Source organism: Pseudophryne corroboree, chromosome 8 (assembly GCF_028390025.1).
Source record: "Pseudophryne corroboree isolate aPseCor3 chromosome 8, aPseCor3.hap2, whole genome shotgun sequence".
Classification (NCBI taxonomy): Eukaryota; Metazoa; Chordata; class Amphibia; order Anura; family Myobatrachidae; genus Pseudophryne; species Pseudophryne corroboree.
In genome coordinates, this window is record NC_086451.1 from 116134696 (window position 1) to 116156694 (window position 21999).

Genomic DNA, 21999 nt, shown 5'->3' on the forward strand with positions numbered 1-21999 from the left:
TAGGTCACTGGTATATACAATTATGGACGGGCTGCCGAGTGCCGACACAGAGGTAGCCACAGCCGTGAACTACCGCACTGTACTGTGTCTGCTGCTAATATATAGACTGGTTGATAAAGAGATAGTATACTCGTAACTAGTATGTATGTATGTATGTATGTATAAAGAAAGAAAAAAAAACCACGGTTAGGTCACTGGTATATACAATTATGGACGGGCTGCCGAGTGCCGACACAGAGGTAGCCACAGCCGTGAACTACCGCACTGTACTGTGTCTGCTGCTAATATATAGACTGGTTGATAAAGAGATAGTATACTCGTAACTAGTATGTATGTATAAAGAAAGAAAAGAAAAAAACACGGTTAGGTCACTGGCATATACAATTATGGACGGGCTGCCGAGTGCCGACACAGAGGTAGCCACAGCCGTGAACTACCGCACTGTACTGTGTCTGCTGCTAATATATAGACTGGTTGATAAAGAGATAGTATACTCGAAACTAGTATGTATGTATAAAGAAAGAAAAAAAAACCACGGTTAGGTCACTGGTATATACAATTATGGACGGGCTGCCGAGTGCCGACACAGAGGTAGCCACAGCCGTGAACTACCGCACTGTACTGTGTCTGCTGCTAATATATAGACTGGTTGATAAAGAGATAGTATACTCGTAACTAGTATGTATGTATAAAGAAAGAAAAAAAAACCACGGTTAGGTGGTATATACAATTATGGACGGGCTGCCGAGTGCCGACACAGAGGTAGCCACAGCCGTGAACTACCGCACTGTACTGTGTCTGCTGCTAATATATAGACTGGTTGATAAAGAGATAGTATACTCGTAACTAGTATGTATGTATAAAGAAAGAAAAAAAAACCACGGTTAGGTCACTGGTATATACAATTATGGACGGGCTGCGGAGTGCCGACACAGAGGTAGCCACAGCCGTGAACTACCGCACTGTACTGTGTCTGCTGCTAATATATAGACTGGTTGATAAAGAGATAGTATACTACTAATATTATATACTGGTGGTCAGGTCACTGGTCACTAGTCACACTGGCAGTGGCACTCCTGCAGCAAAAGTGTGCACTGTTTAATTTTAATATAATATTATGTACTCCTGGCTCCTGCTATAACCTATAACTGGCACTGCAGTAGTGCTCCCCAGTCTCCCCCACAATTATAAGCTGTGTGAGCTGAGCAGTCAGACAGATATATAATATATATAGATGATGCAGCACACTGGCCTGAGCCTGAGCAGTGCACACAGATATGGTATGTATGTGACTGAGTCACTGTGTGCTGTGTATCGCTTTTTTCAGGCAGAGAACGGATTATAAATAAAAGTGGTGGTCACTGGTCACTATCAGCAAAACTCTGCACTGTACACTACTGAGTACTCCTAATGCTCCCCAAAATTAGTAAATCAAGTGTCTAAACGGAGAGGACGCCAGCCACGTCCTCTTCCTATCAATCTCAATGCACGTGTGAAAATGGCGGCGACGCGCGGCTCCTTATATAGAATCCGAGTCTCGCGATAGAATCCGAGCCTCGCGAGAATCCGACAGCGTCATGATGACGTTCGGGCGCGCTCGGGTTAACCGAGCAAGGCGGGAAGATCCGAGTCGCTCGGACTCGTGAAAAAAAACATGAAGTTCTGGCGGGTTCGGATTCAGAGAAACCGAACCCGCTCATCTCTAACACACAGTGACTCAGTCAGTCACATACCATATCTGTGTGCACTGCTCAGGCTCAGGCCAGTGTGCTGCATCATCTATATATATTATATATCTGTCTGACTGCTCAGCTCACACAGCTTATAATTGTGGGGGAGACTGGGGAGCACTACTGCAGCGCCAGTTATAGGTTATAGCAGGAGCCAGGAGTACATAATATTATATTAAAACAGTGCACACTTTTGCTGCAGGAGTGCCACTGCCAGTGTGACTAGTGACCAGTGACCTGACCACCAGTATATATAATATTAGTAGTATACTATCTCTTTATCAACCAGTCTATATTAGCAGCAGACACAGTACAGTGCGGTAGTTCACGGCTGTGGCTACCTCTGTGTCGGCACTCGGCAGCCCGTCCATAATTGTATATACCACCTAACCGTGGTTTTTTTTTCTTTCTTTATACATACATACTAGTTACGAGTATACTATCTCTTTATCAACCAGTCTATATATTAGCAGCAGACACAGTACAGTGCGGTAGTTCACGGCTGTGGCTACCTCTGTGTCGGCACTCGGCAGCCCGTCCATAATTGTATATACCACCTAACCGTGGTTTTTTTTTCTTTCTTTATACATACATACTAGTTACGAGTATACTATCTCTTTATCAACCAGTCTATATATTAGCAGCAGACACAGTACAGTGCGGTAGTTCACGGCTGTGGCTACCTCTGTGTCGGCACTCGGCAGCCCGTCCATAATTGTATACTAGTATCCAATCCATCCATCTCCATTGTTTACCTGAGGTGCCTTTTAGTTGTGCCTATTAAAATATGGAGAACAAAAATGTTGAGGTTCCAAAATTAGGGAAAGATCAAGATCCACTTCCACCTCGTGCTGAAGCTGCTGCCACTAGTCATGGCCGAGACGATGAAATGCCAGCAACGTCGTCTGCCAAGGCCGATGCCCAATGGCATAGTACAGAGCATGTCAAAACCAAAACACCAAATATCAGTAAAAAAAGGACTCCAAAACCTAAAATAAAATTGTCGGAGGAGAAGCGTAAACTTGCCAATATGCCATTTACCACACGGAGTGGCAAGGAACGGCTGAGGCCCTGGCCTATGTTCATGGCTAGTGGTTCAGCTTCACATGAGGATGGAAGCACTCAGCCTCTCGCTAGAAAACTGAAAAGACTCAAGCTGGCAAAAGCACCGCAAAGAACTGTGCGTTCTTTGAAATCCCAAATCCACAAGGAGAGTCCAATTGTGTCGGTTGCGATGCCTGACCTTCCCAACACTGGACGTGAAGAGCATGCGCCTTCCACCATTTGCACGCCCCCTGCAAGTGCTGGAAGGAGCACCCGCAGTCCAGTTCCTGATAGTCAGATTGAAGATGTCAGTGTTGAAGTACACCAGGATGAGGAGGATATGGGTGTTGCTGGCGCTGGGGAGGAAATTGACCAGGAGGATTCTGATGGTGAGGTGGTTTGTTTAAGTCAGGCACCCGGGGAGACACCTGTTGTCCGTGGGAGGAATATGGCCGTTGACATGCCAGGTGAAAATACCAAAAAAATCAGCTCTTCGGTGTGGAGGTATTTCACCAGAAATGCGGACAACAGGTGTCAAGCCGTGTGTTCCCTTTGTCAAGCTGTAATAAGTAGGGGTAAGGACGTTAACCACCTCGGAACATCCTCCCTTATACGTCACCTGCAGCGCATTCATAATAAGTCAGTGACAAGTTCAAAAACTTTGGGTGACAGCGGAAGCAGTCCACTGACCAGTAAATCCCTTCCTCTTGTAACCAAGCTCACGCAAACCACCCCACCAACTCCCTCAGTGTCAATTTCCTCCTTCCCCAGGAATGCCAATAGTCCTGCAGGCCATGTCACTGGCAATTCTGACGAGTCCTCTCCTGCCTGGGATTCCTCCGATGCATCCTTGCGTGTAACGCCTACTGCTGCTGGCGCTGCTGTTGTTGCCGCTGGGAGTCGATGGTCATCCCAGAGGGGAAGTCGTAAGCCCACTTGTACTACTTCCAGTAAGCAATTGACTGTTCAACAGTCCTTTGCGAGGAAGATGAAATATCACAGCAGTCATCCTACTGCAAAGCGGATAACTGAGTCCTTGACAACTATGTTGGTGTTAGACGTGCGTCCGGTATCCGCCGTTAGTTCACAGGGAACTAGACAATTTATTGAGGCAGTGTGCCCCCGTTACCAAATACCATCTAGGTTCCACTTCTCTAGGCAGGCGATACCGAGAATGTACACGGACGTCAGAAAAAGACTCACCAGTGTCCTAAAAAATGCAGTTGTACCCAATGTCCACTTAACCACGGACATGTGGACAAGTGGAGCAGGGCAGGGTCAGGACTATATGACTGTGACAGCCCACTGGGTAGATGTATGGACTCCCGCCGCAAGAACAGCAGCGGCGGCACCAGTAGCAGCATCTCGCAAACGCCAACTCTTTCCTAGGCAGGCTACGCTTTGTATCACCGCTTTCCAGAATACGCACACAGCTGAAAACCTCTTACGGCAACTGAGGAAGATCATCGCGGAATGGCTTACCCCAATTGGACTCTCCTGTGGATTTGTGGCATCGGACAACGCCAGCAATATTGTGTGTGCATTAAATATGGGCAAATTCCAGCACGTCCCATGTTTTGCACATACCTTGAATTTGGTGGTGCAGAATTTTTTAAAAAACGACAGGGGCGTGCAAGAGATGCTGTCGGTGGCCAGAAAAATTGCGGGACACTTTCGGCGTACAGGCACCACGTACAGAAGACTGGAGCACCACCAAAAACTACTGAACCTGCCCTGCCATCATCTGAAGCAAGAAGTGGTAACGAGGTGGAATTCAACCCTCTATATGCTTCAGAGGTTGGAGGAGCAGCAAAAGGCCATTCAAGCCTATACAATTGAGCACGATATAGTAGGTGGAATGCACCTGTCTCAAGTGCAGTGGAGAATGATTTCAACGTTGTGCAAGGTTCTGATGCCCTTTGAACTTGCCACACGTGAAGTCAGTTCAGACACTGCCAGCCTGAGTCAGGTCATTCCCCTCATCAGGCTTTTGCAGAAGAAGCTGGAGGCATTGAAGAAGGAGCTAAAAGGGAGCGATTCCGCTAGGCATGTGGGACTTGTGGATGCAGCCCTTAATTCGCTTAACAAGGATTCACGGGTGGTCAATCTGTTGAAATCAGAGCACTACATTTTGGCCACCGTGCTCGATCCTAGATTTAAAGCCTACCTTGGATCTCTCTTTCCGGCAGACACAGGTCTGCTGGGGTTGAAAGACCTGCTGGTGACAAAATTGTCAAGTCAAGCGGAACGCGACCTGTCAACATCTCCTCCTTCACATTCTCCCGCAACTGGGGGTGCGAGGAAAAGGCTCAGAATTCCGAGCCCACCCGCTGGCGGTGATGCAGGGCAGTCTGGAGCGACTGCTGATGCTGACATCTGGTCCGGACTGAAGGACCTGACAACGATTACGGACATGTCGTCTACTGTCACTGCATATGATTCTCTCAACATTGATAGAATGGTGGAGGATTATATGAGTGACCGCATCCAAGTAGGCACGTCACACAGTCCGTACTTATACTGGCAGGAAAAAGAGGCAATTTGGAGGCCCTTGCACAAACTGGCTTTATTCTACCTAAGTTGCCCTCCCACAAGTGTGTACTCCGAAAGAGTGTTTAGTGCCGCCGCTCACCTTGTCAGCAATCGGCGTACGAGGTTACATCCAGAAAATGTGGAGAAGATGATGTTCATTAAAATGAATTATAATCAATTCCTCCGCGGAGACATTGACCAGCAGCAATTGCCTCCACAAAGTACACAGGGAGCTGAGATGGTGGATTCCAGTGGGGACGAATTGATAATCTGTGAGGAGGGGGATGTACACGGTGATATATCGGAGGGTGAAGATGAGGTGGACATCTTGCCTCTGTAGAGCCAGTTTGTGCAAGGAGAGATTAATTGCTTCTTTTTTGGGGGGGGTCCAAACCAACCCGTCATATCAGTCACAGTCGTGTGGCAGACCCTGTCACTGAAATGATGGGTTGGTTAAAGTGTGCATGTCCTGTTTTGTTTATACAACATAAGGGTGGGTGGGAGGGCCCAAGGACAATTCCATCTTGCACCTCTTTTTTCTTTTCTTTTTCTTTGCATCATGTGCTGATTGGGGAGGGTTTTTTGGAAGGGACATCCTGCGTGACACTGCAGTGCCACTCCTAGATGGGCCCGGTGTTTGTGTCGGCCACTAGGGTCGCTAATCTTACTCACACAGCTACCTCATTGCGCCTCTTTTTTTCTTTGCGTCATGTGCTGTTTGGGGAGGGTTTTTTGGAAGGGCCATCCTGCGTGACACTGCAGTGCCACTCCTAGATGGGCCCGGTGTTTGTGTCGGCCACTAGGGTCGCTAATCTTACTCACACAGCTACCTCATTGCGCCTCTTTTTTTCTTTGCGTCATGTGCTGTTTGGGGAGGGTTTTTTGGAAGGGACATCCTGCGTGACACTGCAGTGCCACTCCTAGATGGGCCCGGTGTTTGTGTCGGCCACTAGGGTCGCTTATCTTACTCACACAGCGACCTCGGTGCAAATTTTAGGACTAAAAATAATATTGTGAGGTGTGAGGTATTCAGAATAGACTGAAAATGAGTGTAAATTATGGTTTTTGAGGTTAATAATACTTTGGGATCAAAATGACCCCCAAATTCTATGATTTAAGCTGTTTTTTAGTGTTTTTGGAAAAAAACACCCGAATCCAAAACACACCCGAATCCGACAAAAATAATTCGGTGAGGTTTTGCCAAAACGCGTTCGAACCCAAAACACGGCCGCGGAACCGAACCCAAAACCAAAACACAAAACCCGAAAAATTTCAGGCGCTCATCTCTAATCAAAATAGGTTTTGTTTATGGCTGAAGTCACCATTATTGATTTCAGGAGTTCGTATGTAAGGTAATGAGAGAGGTCAAAGTGGATGGAAGAACTCCTGACTGCTATACTGTATGTAGAGAATACAGCTATTACAGAGGGGTTCTTTGGAGATGGGAAAACAATAGTTTTTCTCAAAATGGGGGATATTTATCACAATCTGCATCTCAAATTCGCACAGCAGTATTTGAATACATTGCAAAAATGTATCAAATATCGCATGTAGGGGCATGTAGTAACAGAGCTTGCGAGAAAGCTCCATCAGTAAGATCTTTCACCCGTATTTCTCAGAGAATTTTTCATAAAAAATACCCTAAGAGAGTGAACGCGCATGTACCGCCAGTTACCTCACCCTGTCTCCCTGCTAAGCTAACACTTACCTGACGCTGCTGCAGCCAGGGATAGTGTCCAGCTCCTTCTCTCTGTGACCCCGGTCAGCTGATCAGTGAGTCTCACCTCATCTGGAGTCACACAGAGAAGGAGCCGGACACCAATCCCTAGCTGCAGCAGCGTGCAGGTTAACTTTTATTATTTTCTTTTTTAACTTTTTATTTTATTCAGTATTCAGCTTGTGGTCTATTGAGCAGGAGTAGGGGAACCGAAAGGAAGCCCAAATAACACAATCTGAAGATGGCGTTATTATCACAGGTCTCCCTCTGCTATGTTTTTTTACAATTTAATTTTAGTGAATTTGGGAAGATCACATTTTCCATTACAAGTATGGGAATTGCAATTTACTTACTAAAACAAATGCAAATTTAAGGGCTTGGATGAGAAGTTTGCAAATTCTCCAATTGCTCGTTTATACATTTCTATTATATTAAAATAATATAAAAAGTGTTTTAAAACACCCATTCCCATATTATTTTTGTAACAATAATATTGATAAATATGCCCCAATGACATTCATTATATAGACACCATAATATATTGACACCCAATTTTCAGCCTAAATCTAACCTCTGACCCTATCCCCTAACCCAGTGGTTCTCACACTGTGTGCCTAGGCACCCTAGGGTGCCTCCGGGTACTTGCAGGGGTGCCTTGGATTGGTGGTCCAAGACCAATTAAAATTATTTATGGTCAATGTAATAGGCAAAACAGGTGCTGGTGGCAGCCTATCATAAAATACAGTATGTGGACAAACAGAAGCAAATCTTTTCCCTCACCACACAAATGAACCTAAGGATAACAAACTCTTGGCCTAGGGGTGCCATGAAACAAATTCTGATACTCTAGGGTGCCATGAGTCAAAAAAGTTTGAGAACCACTGCCCTAACCTTAAAACTTTTATTGTCAACATTTTGAATGTATCAAAATTTCATGTGTCTAGATTTTGTCAACATTTTGGGTGCTGACTTTATTACCATGTTGACATAATAAGAAACTTTTTGACTGCCAACATTGTTATATTGACATAATGACTACATACTCACACAACAGCTATCGTTTTACCAAATCTGTGTACTGTACATTGGGAAACATGTTTGGAAACATTGATTGTAAGGCTTAAAAGCCATAAATGAGTGTAGTATGGTATGCCGGCGGCCGGGCTCCCGGCAACCAGCATACCGGCGCCGGGAGCCCGACCGCCGGCATACCGACAGTGTGACGAGCGCAAATGAGCCCTGTGCGGGCTCACTGCACTCGCCACGCTGCGGGCACGGTGGTGCGCGCCACGCTATTTTATTCTCCCTCCAGAGGGGTCGTGGACCCCCACGAGGGAGAATATATGTCGTTATGCCGGGTGTCGGGATTCCGGCGCCGGTATACTGTGCGCCGGGATCCCGATATTCGGCATACTGAAGACCACCCGAACAGACACATATCATATAGCTGCAGGGCAGGGCTGGGTACGAAATGGCGGCAGTCAGGATCCCGGCAGTCAGAATCCCAACAGCAGTCACAATGCCAAGAGATCCTGATCAGAACTCTAACTTAAACCCCAGCCCTAACCCTAACCGTCCCCTTCGGCAGTCTAACCCTAACCATACTGTAAGGCAGCTTAACCCTAGTGAATAAGCCTAACCCCATCCCTAAAAATAACTAGGACCCTAATACCGTCGGCATTGTGGCTGTTGGGATTCCACTATTAGGATTCTGACCATCGGGATCCTGACTACATCCTACAGAGACATCACATATCCACATCAGCCAATCAGCAGGTAGCCAATGAGAACCATACAGCTAATGCTGCTGATCGTGATAACTGTATGTTTTGCACATGGAGTCAAGCACCCGTAACAAACAAGCTTCCTGACAAACGTACACACATCTGTGTCCAGGTTTGACTCAGTTGCATTTATCGTAATGCATATATTTACATCTGTGCTTCCATGCCCCTTTCCTGCTCCGTAATGAATAAATGCTGTGGCCACTTTGATCCAGGCACACGTCGGTTTCAGTTCTTGATGAGTTACAGGTATGCCATTATTATGTGAGTGGAGAGGAACGGAATCATTGCTGCACAGTCAAGTCATATTGTTCCCCAAAGACCTATTTTCTTATCATATAAATTGCAGCTAAAATCTCCTTCAGCATGAAAACTAGCAGTAAAACAAAAGTATTGCGTGTGAAATAGTCATGTTGTATTGTATTATTGGACAGTCAGAGTAGTTATAGACAGAACAAAAATGCAAAAATGTGTTATGTTAGTTATAAGACCGGAACAGTAACTCTTTTTACTTATTCTGGAAGCAGAAAACATCCCATACATGTTATTTCAGTGCGGTCTGCTAATCATGTACATTAGTGTTTTGGGAATATAATAAACTAGCAGCATCAATTACCCAGCATAGTAAACTATAGACTTTATAGTAACTGGCAGCGTGCAAATTAACACAAATGAACACTTAAATACAATTTCCCCACTTTCTCTTTTCCGCTCACCTACAGGCCCTCTAGGCCAACCTTCCTCCACTTTTGTCTGTCCCGTTTTATTCTCTCCTCTACCTCCCATCAACCTCCACTCGTTTTCTGCCACCATCCAGTCCCTCACTCCACCTCAACCCCTCTCCGCCATTTTTCACACTGGGGTGAAGAATAAGTAATAACTACATGTGTTGCTGGAGAGTGACTGCCTATTTCTCGAAGCACACCTCTGTCTCACAAATAAACATTATTTACCAGAAGTAGGTGCGCTACAAGAAAATAGCTACCAATTTCCAGCACACAGGCATAATCATTGCTAAGTGTTTTCTCTGTGGTGTCTTTGCCTCATACATCTCCAGCTTGGCTTCCCAGAAATCTAGGAAATCATCTGCTATTACTATGCACCATGAAGAGTCAGAAAGTATGATACTACAATCAAATACAGTACATTTTAATAAGGATTAAAAGTAGTATTAGGCACCATGTTTCCAGAGATTGGTGCATGCACACTACATTTTTTTAATCGGAGCGGCTGCATGTGACATCATGCAGTTACCTTGAAAATGCTCCTGGAATGCCCCCGTTTGGCCTACCAGCCAACCCCCCCACCCCCACCCCACCCAAATGCTGCGTCCCCACCCTGCAATCAGCCGCCGCTGTCAATCCCACTATGGCCGAAATATGTAAGGTCGCATACGCACTCTGCGCGCGCAGACCACCCATATGCACCTGTTGCGTACAGACGAACACCTGCATTTGGGTCTGAATGACCCAATTAGACCAGTACACCAAGTATTCCAAGCATATCCTGCTATCTGGGTTTAGTTCAGTACTCCAAGCATTCCAAGTACATTCAGCTCACTGGGTATCAGCCCAGTTCCCCGACATCCATAGAATCTCTTGCATCTGAGGAGAAGCTACATTCATCCCTCTCTGCTCTCCCGTTTGAACACTGCCCATCTCCCCCTAGTGGCTCCACTGGGAACACCAACCACCAGCAGAGTGACTGCTTTCAATTTTGTGGCTTTATACATATAATCGGTCATGACTAGAAACGGTTTCAATTTCAGACCTAAGAGAGGAGCTCAAAGCTGCAATCCTCTGGAGAGCACACAAGTCCAGAGTGAACCAGAAACCTCATTGTTTCTTTCTTTGGTATCTATTTATTTATTCATTAAAGATACATAAGCCTGGGCGTATTAAGAGAGGATAAGGCCCATGTAAAGTCTCTAGCAAGCAATGACAGTGACTCTGAGCACTAGTAGGTGCACGGGCCACTGGAAAATGGAACATTTCCTGGAATATTCCCCTGCACAAAGCATTGATAAAATGGCCACCACGCCATTTTCCCTGAGACCTGCGCACCACCTAGTGCTCAGAGTCACTGTAACTGCCAGGAAGAACTCCGGGGAGGAATTGAAAAATAGGTGCAGGATGTGCAGTGGACCCAGGGGCCCGTGTGCAGTAAACACACTGCATCCATTATATATACACTACTGATAGAAGCTCTTTCTATGGCAAAAAAAATGTGTTTCCACTAAAGTTAGGGTTTCTCCCCATCTACTACCGGGAGAATCTTTATAAACCACTTTATTCTAAAAGCTTCCCAATGCATAGAATTGGCATATCTACAATAAAATTGGTGCATGATGTGCTGCCCATTTTCTCAGCGATATTTCTACTGTGCATGTGCAAACCTCTGGAAAAAAGGGCAACCATGCCATTTTCCCAGTGATCTGTGCAGTGCTGCTGCTGCCAACGTGGGACTTTGGAAGGGCAAGTATTCAAAAAATGAGTACAGGGACTCATGTGCACCGCATACCTTGCACCCACCACAGATATATGCCACTGGCAGTGGTGCGCGTAGAAGTACAGTCCTATTCACTATTGCAATAGCAGGAGATGACGGCGTAAATGCTTTATTGTTATTTTCTTAAACATTGTTTTCATTCTATTATTTTTTTCATATAAAAAGTAAGCTGTGAAACAAGTCCATGATACAAGCTTAGATACATGCAGAATGGGTGGTCTTCAGTATGCCGACTGTCGGGATCCCGGCGCACAGTATACCAGCGCCGGAATCCCGACAGCCGGCATACCGACACTTTTTCTCCCTCGTGGGGGTCCACGACCCCCCTGGAGGGAGAATAAAATAGCGTGGCCGCAGCGTAGCGAGCCCCCAAGGGGCTCATTTGCGCACGCCACGCTGTCGGTATGCCGGCATACCATACTACACCCATGCAGGATAGCTAGTGAGGTGGTAATATTCCCCTTACGTCTGACAGCCAGTACTGCAGGAGAGCTGCGTATCACTCACCTGGCCTAGCAACATTTTACTAGAACACAGCAGTGGTACAAGATTTGACATTTTACAATAAGCAGCAGTGGAAAACCATTGTTATCACTACATCATAATAAATATAGAAGGGAAAAAATAATTGACTGGCTTAATATTTCACAAGTGGTTACAAAAGGAAAATGCGTTTACAAGAACAGACTAATTGCTTTGAGTCTATACACCCGAGATTTGATCCTTTAAATGCCAAAGTGTGAAAGACAGGAAAGCTAGCATCCGAGAATTATGTACACAGTACCTAGTCACGTAAAGCCTTTGTTTTCTCTCAAAACAGACATTGTTATCTTTATTAATAGTCATGCTGTAATATTTACAGTCATGGGTTTATACATTTTGCGGGTGATTCTGAGATGGACCCAGTTGCAGAAGCTATTGTGTCTTTATGTTAATGCTGCGGCAGATAAGCGTCCTATTGAGACACCCACCAGCAGTGGCACGAATCCAGCTGCCTATGGCAGGCACTAAATGTCTGAAGGACCATAGCCCAGTCATGCCCGCCACCCCTGCATGTTAGCCACTCCCCCAGTTACTGTCCATGCAATTTGATCCACGTCCCATCGGGATACATGTGCAGTTTGTTACAGGCACGTGCACAGGGAACATGGGACGCTTGCGTCTGGTGCTTTCCTTGCATTTGACTCAGAATCACCCCTTTACCTAAGGAGGAGATGTACTAAAAGTGACAGCATGGAGCGAGAGAAAGTACCAGACAACCAGCTCTTAACTGCCATGTTACAGGCTGGTTGGTAATTTATCTCTCCCCACTTTATCACTCTCCAAGGCTTAGTACATCTGCCTCTTATAATGTGAATGGCAATTGTGCTTGAAATGTTCAAATGCTAAATCCTTTTTTTTAAACTATGTGTACAAACATCCTTTCAGTAAGAAGGGATTACAAATTACTGTACCATTTTGCCCCACTGTAAACTAATGCAGGTGGCTATAGGGTTCATCATCTACCATTGATGATTAGCAACCACCGATGGTCTGACAGTAATGGTAACTAGTTTTATCATAGATGAGAGACCACCAATGGTGTACTTCAGTGATGGAGTCCTGATGGCTATTGTGGCTGAGCAAACCAGGTGTATGTGTATCTTGCTTAGCATTATCTACCTTTCTATGCATGGACAGATAGCTCAATTAGATTGTCTGACTGCAATGCCAAAGGCAATGGGTTCGAATCTCTGGTATGTCAGCATCTTGAAATGTAATAAAGGACAGTGTGACTGAATAACAAAGAAATCTCAAGTTGAGTTCATGAATGTTGTATAGGTATTAGCGGCAGAAGGGGTCAGGGTAAGAGACAGCAGCAGTCAGGAGATGCTGGGCTTCAAAAAGGGGGGAAGCTTGCCTCATGTTTCCATTTGTCACAACTTCAGAATAGTACAAACAGCAGCAAATGTAACAGTGCTGCACTAGGGCAATTCAGCACCACAGTCTAGCTCCTGTGTGTTTTACATAAAGGACAAAGGGGGTAATTCAGATCTGATCGCTGGGCTGCAATTTTTGCTGCCCTGCGATCAGATTGTCGCCGCCTACAGGGGGAGGGGGAAATACCTGTGCAAGTGTGCAATCGCTTCATTAGCAGAGCTACACAAAAATCAGTTTGTGCAGTTTCTGCGCAGCCCAGGACTTACTCAGCCACTGCGATTGAATCCTCCTGATCGGGGCCAGAGCTGACGTCAGGTACTGTCCCTCAAAACGCCTGAGTCCGTCTGCGTTTTCCGGACACTCCCGGAAAACAGTCAATTGCCACCCACAAACAGCCTCTTCCTGTCAGTCTCTTTGCAAATGCCTGTGCGATTTGATCCTTCACACCATTCCGTCATAGGGTGCCGATCCCCATAGCAGCTGTCCATCGCGCCGGAACAGTGCGGCTCAGATGCATGCGCAGTTCGGATCTGATCTCATGCTCAGCGATCAGATCTGAATTACCCCTTAAATAACTTTAAGCAGCTTTGGTAAATCATGTTTCTTAACACTTACACTGGCATATATATTTCCTTTTTCTGTCCACTCATAGCCCTTCTAGATTGTAAGCTCTGAAGAGCAGAGACCTATCCCCTGTATATTTTCTACATAATTATGTAATCTGAGCACTGCAAAAAAAATATAAGTTATATTCTTGTCTGTATCACTTAGTACTTATTCACTTTGTATATTTAACCCCTATGTAGCCTACGATGCTGCGGAACCTATGTTGCACCACATAAATAAAAGATAGTAATGATGATGATGATGATGATGATAATAATAATATATTTGTACATGGTGTAGTGTTTTCGGGCTACCCTAAGTGTTTATGTCATCTGACCTTCCAATTGTGTCTTATAATGAATTTTCCCTTGCATAGGCAGCGGAGAAACACCTACACCCAGGAGGATTCTATTGGAACACTTAATCACTGTCCCACCTCTTTTATGGGTGGGTGAAAACAGTGAGACTGTCTTTCCTATTACAATAATATACCAAGAACAGCTGACACAAACAGTGTATTAGAGCATTACATTTACCAGTGCAGCTGTGCCAGAGTCGGGAATGTATTGCACTTACAAGAATGTCAGATTTACCTTATTGTAATTGCATGGTGCACTACACAAAATCCAAATGTGATAATTGGATACTTCAAAAAGCTCTCTAATGGGACTATTTATTAAGAATCCGAAAAATCTGCAAAAAGTAACAATCAATTTAGTAGTGAGATATTTAAAATGATTATAGCAATTTATTGTGCTTACAGAGCCAGGAGAGTGGGTACTAAAATAGCCAACTTACCCAAAGGATTGTTATGATTTGCCAATCACAGAAACAATATAAAGACATGTTAACATGGACCTAATGTAGCTCAAGCATGCACATAGAACAGTATATACAGAAGTTTCTTGTATGCAATATATTTAAAAATGTAATTTGCACATATTGTCAATGATATGTGTGCACTGGCAAATACAATTATTTATTTTCTTTATTAATATAAACATGTATATACTAGTAGGACCAGCATATGCTGGCTTACCAGAGTTCACCCACTGCTTTGCCCCATCACGCCCTCCCACTGTGTCCCATCCTCATCACTGCGGTATAAACTTACCCATTCCAGGTTACCAGTGGGCATGCATGGGACAGAACATGAAATTATGGCTAGTGGGCTGCATCAGCAGTAAGAAAAATTACTTAGCGAGCAGGTTAAGTTTACTATAGTGATTTGCAATTGGAGTCACACACAGAGGAATTAATCGTAAAGTAAGTGACAGCAACACAGCATTTGGGGGTGGGACAAGGGAGTGGTTAGGTGTGTCATGGACGTACAGACGCCGTTTTCTGGGTGTGCATAAATAAGCAGTTGTCTTACTTACTATTTACTGGAGAGCCCTCTGCGTCCCTAGAGAGCATCTCAACCTGCGCATCCTCGGAGGCACTCAGACTCTGTTCTGATTTCACATGTTCTCATTTGTGACGATGGTTCCAGAAGTGGGGTGGGGCTGCACTGCAGTCAAAAATTCAAATAGGGGAGCCACATCAACTGTCAGTGATTCCCAGCTGGCAATGTTTGGCAGCATTGGGAGTGGCAGTTGGTGTGGTTCCCCTATTTGAATTTTGGACTGTTCTGCAGCCCCACCTCTGTAGCCACCACTAGATGGTACAGATGTATCAGCAATTATACGCTGTTGGATGAAAATGATGCAACTGCAGTGAGTGGGCATCCCAATGCTCAGGTTACGGTGCATACACACTATGCAATATCGCATACGATACGGCTGAAATCGGGCAGTTTGTTGCGATATTGTATAATGTGTATGCTCGATACACGATACGATGCAGGCTCTCGCGGGTCATATCCTGCATCGCATATCAGACCATGCAGGTCCAACGTGCGATATTGCTTCTGAGGGCCATGCTGCTGAATGCCCCACTAACCCCCCCCCCCCCCCACACACACACACACATCGCACCAGACATCGTCAAGTGTGTATGCACTTACCGATGTCGGGGCCCCATCGCAGGCAATGTTGCATTGAGCGAACATCGTTCTGATGTGTACACAGCATTAGCTTCAGCCATATTAGCATATAATCACAATTGCGTATGACAAAAGAGCAATGGCAGCAGCAAGAACAACCGCACATGAATGAGCCTCAAAAAGGGTAGCTGGCCAGGCAGTGCAGCCTCCCGGCTCTCTGCTCAGCCACCTGCTGTTCCACCCGCCCTACCTCCCCATCCATTGCCGGTATACAGATAGATGGGGCACCTTGGCGTGTGCGTGCTGCCAGTGCTACTTCATGGCCCCAGTCCGTCCCTGTTTGAGTCATTACTACACCTCTGCATTATTGCCTCCTGCTTCACCTCGATAATACTGTACATCTCCCTGCTAGTATCTTCAGCAAGCCTAAAGTGTGGGAATGCTGCTTTGTTGGTTGTCTCTAATTATACTTTGACAGTTGAAAATGAAAGGAATGTTAATTGAGCTGATATAAATAAATTGAGGCATGTGACAGTATCAAGACATGGACCCCTATGAACACTTTTATGGATGACTGGACACTGTACTTTGATTCATTTTTAGTCAAGCATCTGCCCTTTCTCTAGTGTAAAGTAACCACAAAACTGTGTGTTCCTTTCCAGCCATTAGAAAGCTAAATACAAACTTTTCTGACTGACCTTTTCCAGCTTATAAACTTTAAGTGTCCCGTCCGGACAGTCTTTCCAAAAGGAATGGAAGCTTAAGGGGGTGCTCACACCTCCTCACATATGCTAACAATTCTCTGTTTGCCGGAAATATATTAAATTATTATTGTGCTTGGGATGAGGCAACAATTAGCAGTTGAACCATGGTGCCACACTTTACAACAGCATGTGATTGCAGAACGGTATGCAGAGGTAACAAGCCACATGGCCACTGTTTACAGTCACTGCACTGCTAAGTGCACTTGTTGCTTCCTGAAAAGAGAGCCCCACCATTCTGTCACTGCTAGCATCCATCTGCCTCCCTCCTGGGCATCTCAAAGGGGATGCATTCAATATACCGGCTATCGGGATCCCAGCCGCCGGGGTACCGACACCTATTCCCCCTCTTGGGGCGTCTACGACACCCCTGAAGGGAGAATAAACAGCGTGGTGCGCATAGCATACCACCGTGCCCGCAGCATGGCCAGTGCAGCGAGCCCGCAAGGGTCTCTTTTGCGCTCGCCCAGCTGCTGGCATTCCGGCGTCCGGCATCCTACGGTTGGGATTCTGACCGCTGGGATGACGGGCGTCGGTATATAGATACCAACCAATCTCAAAGTCATTACCAATATGGGATCATGTCTTCTTTTCTGTAAATTCTAAGGATATGGTTATTCATTTAAAGATCCGTGACCATAACAAAAATATATTCCATTGATATAAAAGATACTTGTGGCTGATTCTGAGTGGCAAGCTGCTGTGCCTGCTTTAGTGCCTTTGGCTGTAGTTGTGTCTGCAACTATATACTAATGCTAGTAAAAGCCCTTTCCCTGGTGTACAAACATTTGTCTGGTCTCACAGCACTGAGGTCATAAGTTCAATTCCCACCATGACCCTAACTGTGTGGAGTTTGTATATTCTCCCAGTGCTTGCGTGGGTTTCCTACGGGTACTCCGGTTTCCTCCCACCATCCAAAAAATATACTGGTAAGTGTACTGGCTCCCAACAAAATAAACCCTAGTGTGTAACTGCGTGTATGTACAAGGGCAGTCTTTTTGGGCCAAGTGGTTCCTTTTTGCAATCAAATTCTATGTTTCTATGGATGTGCAAGGACTGAGATGCCCACCATGAGCTTCTTCAAATGCTCTAATGCCGCTTAGTGCGCCTTTTCACGCACAATGGATTTCCTCCATACACAAGGGGCACACAGGGGTACCGGAGGGCCAGGCAAGTGGTTATTTAAAAAATTTTAGTCCCAATATCTGATATTTCCAGAAACATATGAATCCAAGATTTAATGTTAACTTTTGCAGTAAATAAATTGTAATCAAATGTTTTACATCCTCTCACACTTTGCAGAACAGCGGGGTATCAATGTAAACAAAGAGCATTCTTCTGTAGGGCTTCCAGCTTTGAGTTTGAAAACGCGCTTATGCATTTTTATGGTTTTTTTGGGGGGGGGTGAAGGTTACATTTTTATTTTTATTTTATTTTTCAGTTCCATATTATATAGCAATATAAGATAATGATTTTGTACATTCAGATTCTCCAGAAATCAGATACATAACCCTATGCAACCACAAATAATAGTCTCTTTCTGTGTATATCATATGAATATTTTAGCAAAAGACAAAGTAGGAATCCTCACTATGGAGGTAATTCCAAGTTGATCGCAGCAGGAAATTTTTTAGCAGTTGGGCAAAACCATGTGCACTGCAGGGGGGGCAGATATAACATTTGCAGAGAGAGTTAGATTTGGGTGGGTTATTTTGTTTCTGTGCAGGGTAAATACTGGTTGCTTTATTTTTAAAGTGCAATTCAGATTGTAGATTGAACTCACCACACCCAAATCTATCTCTCTCTGCACATGTTATATCTGCCTCCCCTGCAGTGCACATGGTTTTGCCCAACTGCTAACAAAAATCCTGCTGCGATCAACTCAGAATTACCCCCTATATACAGCCCTCCAAACTGGAGCAGGATTATTGCAAAATGATCATTTTTCATTAAGTATATATTTAAACGTGAGATTTGTAGAGAAGACAATTTACATAATGGAAGCCAATATGCTTCTTTGCTGAATGAAGACTGTATAGTTTGGTTACTTCTAGCAATCATTATGTACATAAAATCTATAATACACCTGCACTTTATTTTACAGCTAGAACTGATTGAGGGCAAAACTATGTTGCAAAAAATGTTAAACCCCCTGTTAACACAAAGTAAACTGCTCCAGGACTGAATGAGTTAGGTGACTGCTGGAAGCAAGAATTGTGGGAAGCAGCTGTCCAGAGCGAATGGATTTCTACTGTCGACGCCATCAGACATTGCTAAGGAGGGAATGGATTCCAGATTAAAGGGAAGGCAGGAGTGCATTAGTTATGAATGCATAGTTCAAACACGAAGATAATCCAGGATCAAATCTTGATTGGGGGATGTATAGTAAAAAACGTAAAAACTGCAGTATAGTGGTAAAGATATATTCGTCACATTGGGGAAGTGAAATGATTTGCATGGGAAACTCCATGTACACCTGTATTATACCAATATTAGGAGTAGTTACAAAGAAAGTACTACATTGGCTTTTACATTTCTTTTCCACCAAGAAAAGGTGATTATTATGTGAGGGTTATTGTCCTTTAATCCTGCAGTCTTGTGGTGTTAAATACTTACAGTTTAAAGTTCTTTCTATGTGTTTGCTGGAGAATTTAATTATCATGTAGAAAATAAGTTCAAAGAGACAGTAGTGTGGGCTCCTGCACCCCTCCTTTCCCTCCCAATACATTAGTGGTTGGCAAGCAGCCAAGACTTCTATTAGTTTGTTTTGTCTTTACTTAGCCATAACAAAAGAAAAGGCCAACAAATGAAAAACACTATAATAATGAAATAGTAGAAGAGTTAAAATATCAGCTAAATGAAATGGTCTTTCTTATTGACTAACTTAGATTGGGTTCCAGGCTAAATGGCTTGGAACAATTTTGGAGAAACATGTGACACCACAGTAGTGGTTATTGGAAGACTTAGAAAAGACTTCTGTAGTGCAGTTGCAAACAGATGTGAATGACACCATGAAGGAAAACATTAATATCCACTTGTTTCCTCTCAGGACTGATGTTCAGCTCTGACAGTGAGCTGTGAAATAATACAGCGAGAGGCCTACAGCAGTACCACATCCCAGCAATGTGACAAGCAACAGGGCAGGAAATGGCAAGGCTCGCTCAGTGCCGACACCGCCTCCAGGCATTGTTCTTAAATGTTTTTCCAATTCATTTCAATGGATCCAAGTGCATTCTATATATAAGCAGTACTGAGAAAAACTGCTGCAGGTATAACACACTTCAATCAGAGTTCATTCTTGGTTTCCATGCACCTGGAACCCAATCCCCACTTTCATGTTGACAGTATAGTGCAATGCATTTCTTTCTTCAACTTATTATGCCCAAGTATTCATCCAATAATGTGCATTTTTCCATTCAATAAAACACATAAAAATATAAAATATTTTTTTTAAACGTATATATAGAATTATACCTTAAAGTTTGTAGAAACACTGCCTGTACAGAAATAATCTTAACTGTTGCCAACACTTAAATAGACAATACTGCTTAAAATAGGATGGACAATTCCATAACAATGTTTTTAAAATGCATTTTTTTTTTCTTGAAAATTTCAAACATAAAAAATTGATTAAATCCTGGTTCATATATATTTGGAAACCACATTTGCCCAATGGAGATTTTTGCTTTGTTCACCACCAAGTGAGTTTATTTTGTACAGCTATTATGACAGAAATTGTTGCTACCTACTGTAAATGTGCAATCACTATTATATGCTCAAGGCTTGGGTGCATTAAACGTGTGAAAAGGTTGAGTGTTGTATATACAGATTTGCCATAGACGTCAATGATCTCTGATGACTGCTTTTTACACTGCATTAACCCTGTGGTAAATGCAGATAAAGGCACATTAGCCAGTGTTTATGAGCCTGCACAATTTAAAATAGAAAACAGAGGATTGAATAGCACACAGGGCATGTCCCATTAACCCTTTCTTTCCCAATTCCCTACGTTCTGCAATGTGTTGCTTATACTCTACAATGTCTGCAAGAATGGTCGGTATTTTTCATTATAGTTATAGTGGCAATCATATTAGGCAATACCATATAGAGAATATGTAATCATGCACATCAGTCCTTGCCTCACTGTATAATTTCTCTAGTATAATTTCTGTAACACATACCCCATATAAATAAACAGTTCTGTTAGAAGCCAAATAACCTGGCAATGTTTTTGAAAAGTGGGTGGAAACAGAAGCACCTGATAAAATCCCACACGAACAGTAAGATAAATAAAAATAAGTACCAATGAAAATGATTAACCATTCACTATAATTTGTCACTTACAAACAAACTTTTTAAAACTACAACTTTAGTGACATCAAAGAAGAAAATTAATTTGCACCGCCTAAAGTGCACATTTGCCACTTATGCTATTGTCCAGCCACAAAAGCCACAAGTGAGAGCTCAGCGCAAAAGATACAGTAGAACAACTGCTCCATGCAGCAAAACCAGTTGCACAGGCGTGTAATTAAAACTGAGATATGAACTAATACAACTGTTTTAATCAGTCAAAGCCATAAAAGAGTACATGACATAGGAAAGCCTGTTGGACAGATGCAGCAACAGCAGAGATCTGTTGTGGATTTTCCACCCCAGTGCTGATTTCAGGAATGTTATGTGTAGATGTAAATTATCACACACAATTTTCATGATACTTCAGAATCCAGACAGGCTGCTGGTGTCTCTGCTAAGTGTCCAGCATTGACTATTCTGACAGATGCAAACATGCCTTTTAGAGATAAGGAAACGTGAGCTAAACATTTTCACAGGTTTGTTATACAGAAGTTTTCCAGAATATCTCTCCCTCTTCCTGATACAACAACGTCCACAGATAATATTTAACCGGTGAGTCCTCCTACCTTACTGTTTGCGGTTACTGTAGTGATGAAGAGGAGAGAGAAGAGCTGTTTATTTCCCCACATGGCTGTCTGTGCTCAGAGTGGACTCTGCTGGTAGACAGGACTAATCATGTAAACTGGCAGGCAGTGGCTGATATTGGGAGCTGGTGGATGGTGGAGGGATGATGATAGGACAGACTCCCTCTTCTGCCTCCCTCAGTTCTGATAGTGAACTGATTCACTTTCACTGTCTCCCAGCCTCTTCAGTAGGAAGGGAGGAGCATGGAGTAACACCTCTAACCATCACAGCCACAATAAAGACAAATAGTTCATTTTAAAACACTGATCTCCTATAATATTTAATTGAAAGCTGAAATTGCATTTTTGTTGACAACTGCAAGCTAACACAGTGGTGGGCAACACTGAATATCGACATATCGTACCACACCCGTCAGTAAGGACACTTTGAAAACAACTGGTTACTCTCAACTTATTTCTTCCTGGTAAAGTAATGA

The 21999-nt window shown here is 43.9% G+C and overlaps 1 protein-coding gene across 3 annotated transcripts in view; it reads right to left on the reverse strand.

The window, feature by feature from the left end:
* Window positions 1–21999, reverse strand: part of OLFML2A (olfactomedin like 2A) — a 271746-nt gene that overhangs the window by 125442 nt on the left and 124305 nt on the right. For 2 of the 3 annotated variants that reach the window (XM_063936875.1, XM_063936874.1), the window contains exon 1: window positions 21506–21705. The exons of the other annotated variant lie outside the window; for it this stretch is intronic. In XM_063936875.1, the coding sequence (XP_063792945.1) occupies window positions 21506–21568 (63 nt within the window). In that variant the 5' untranslated portion in view covers window positions 21569–21705. Of the gene's footprint in view, window positions 1–21505; window positions 21706–21999 lie in introns of those variants that run through there. 3 annotated transcript variants of the gene reach the window in all.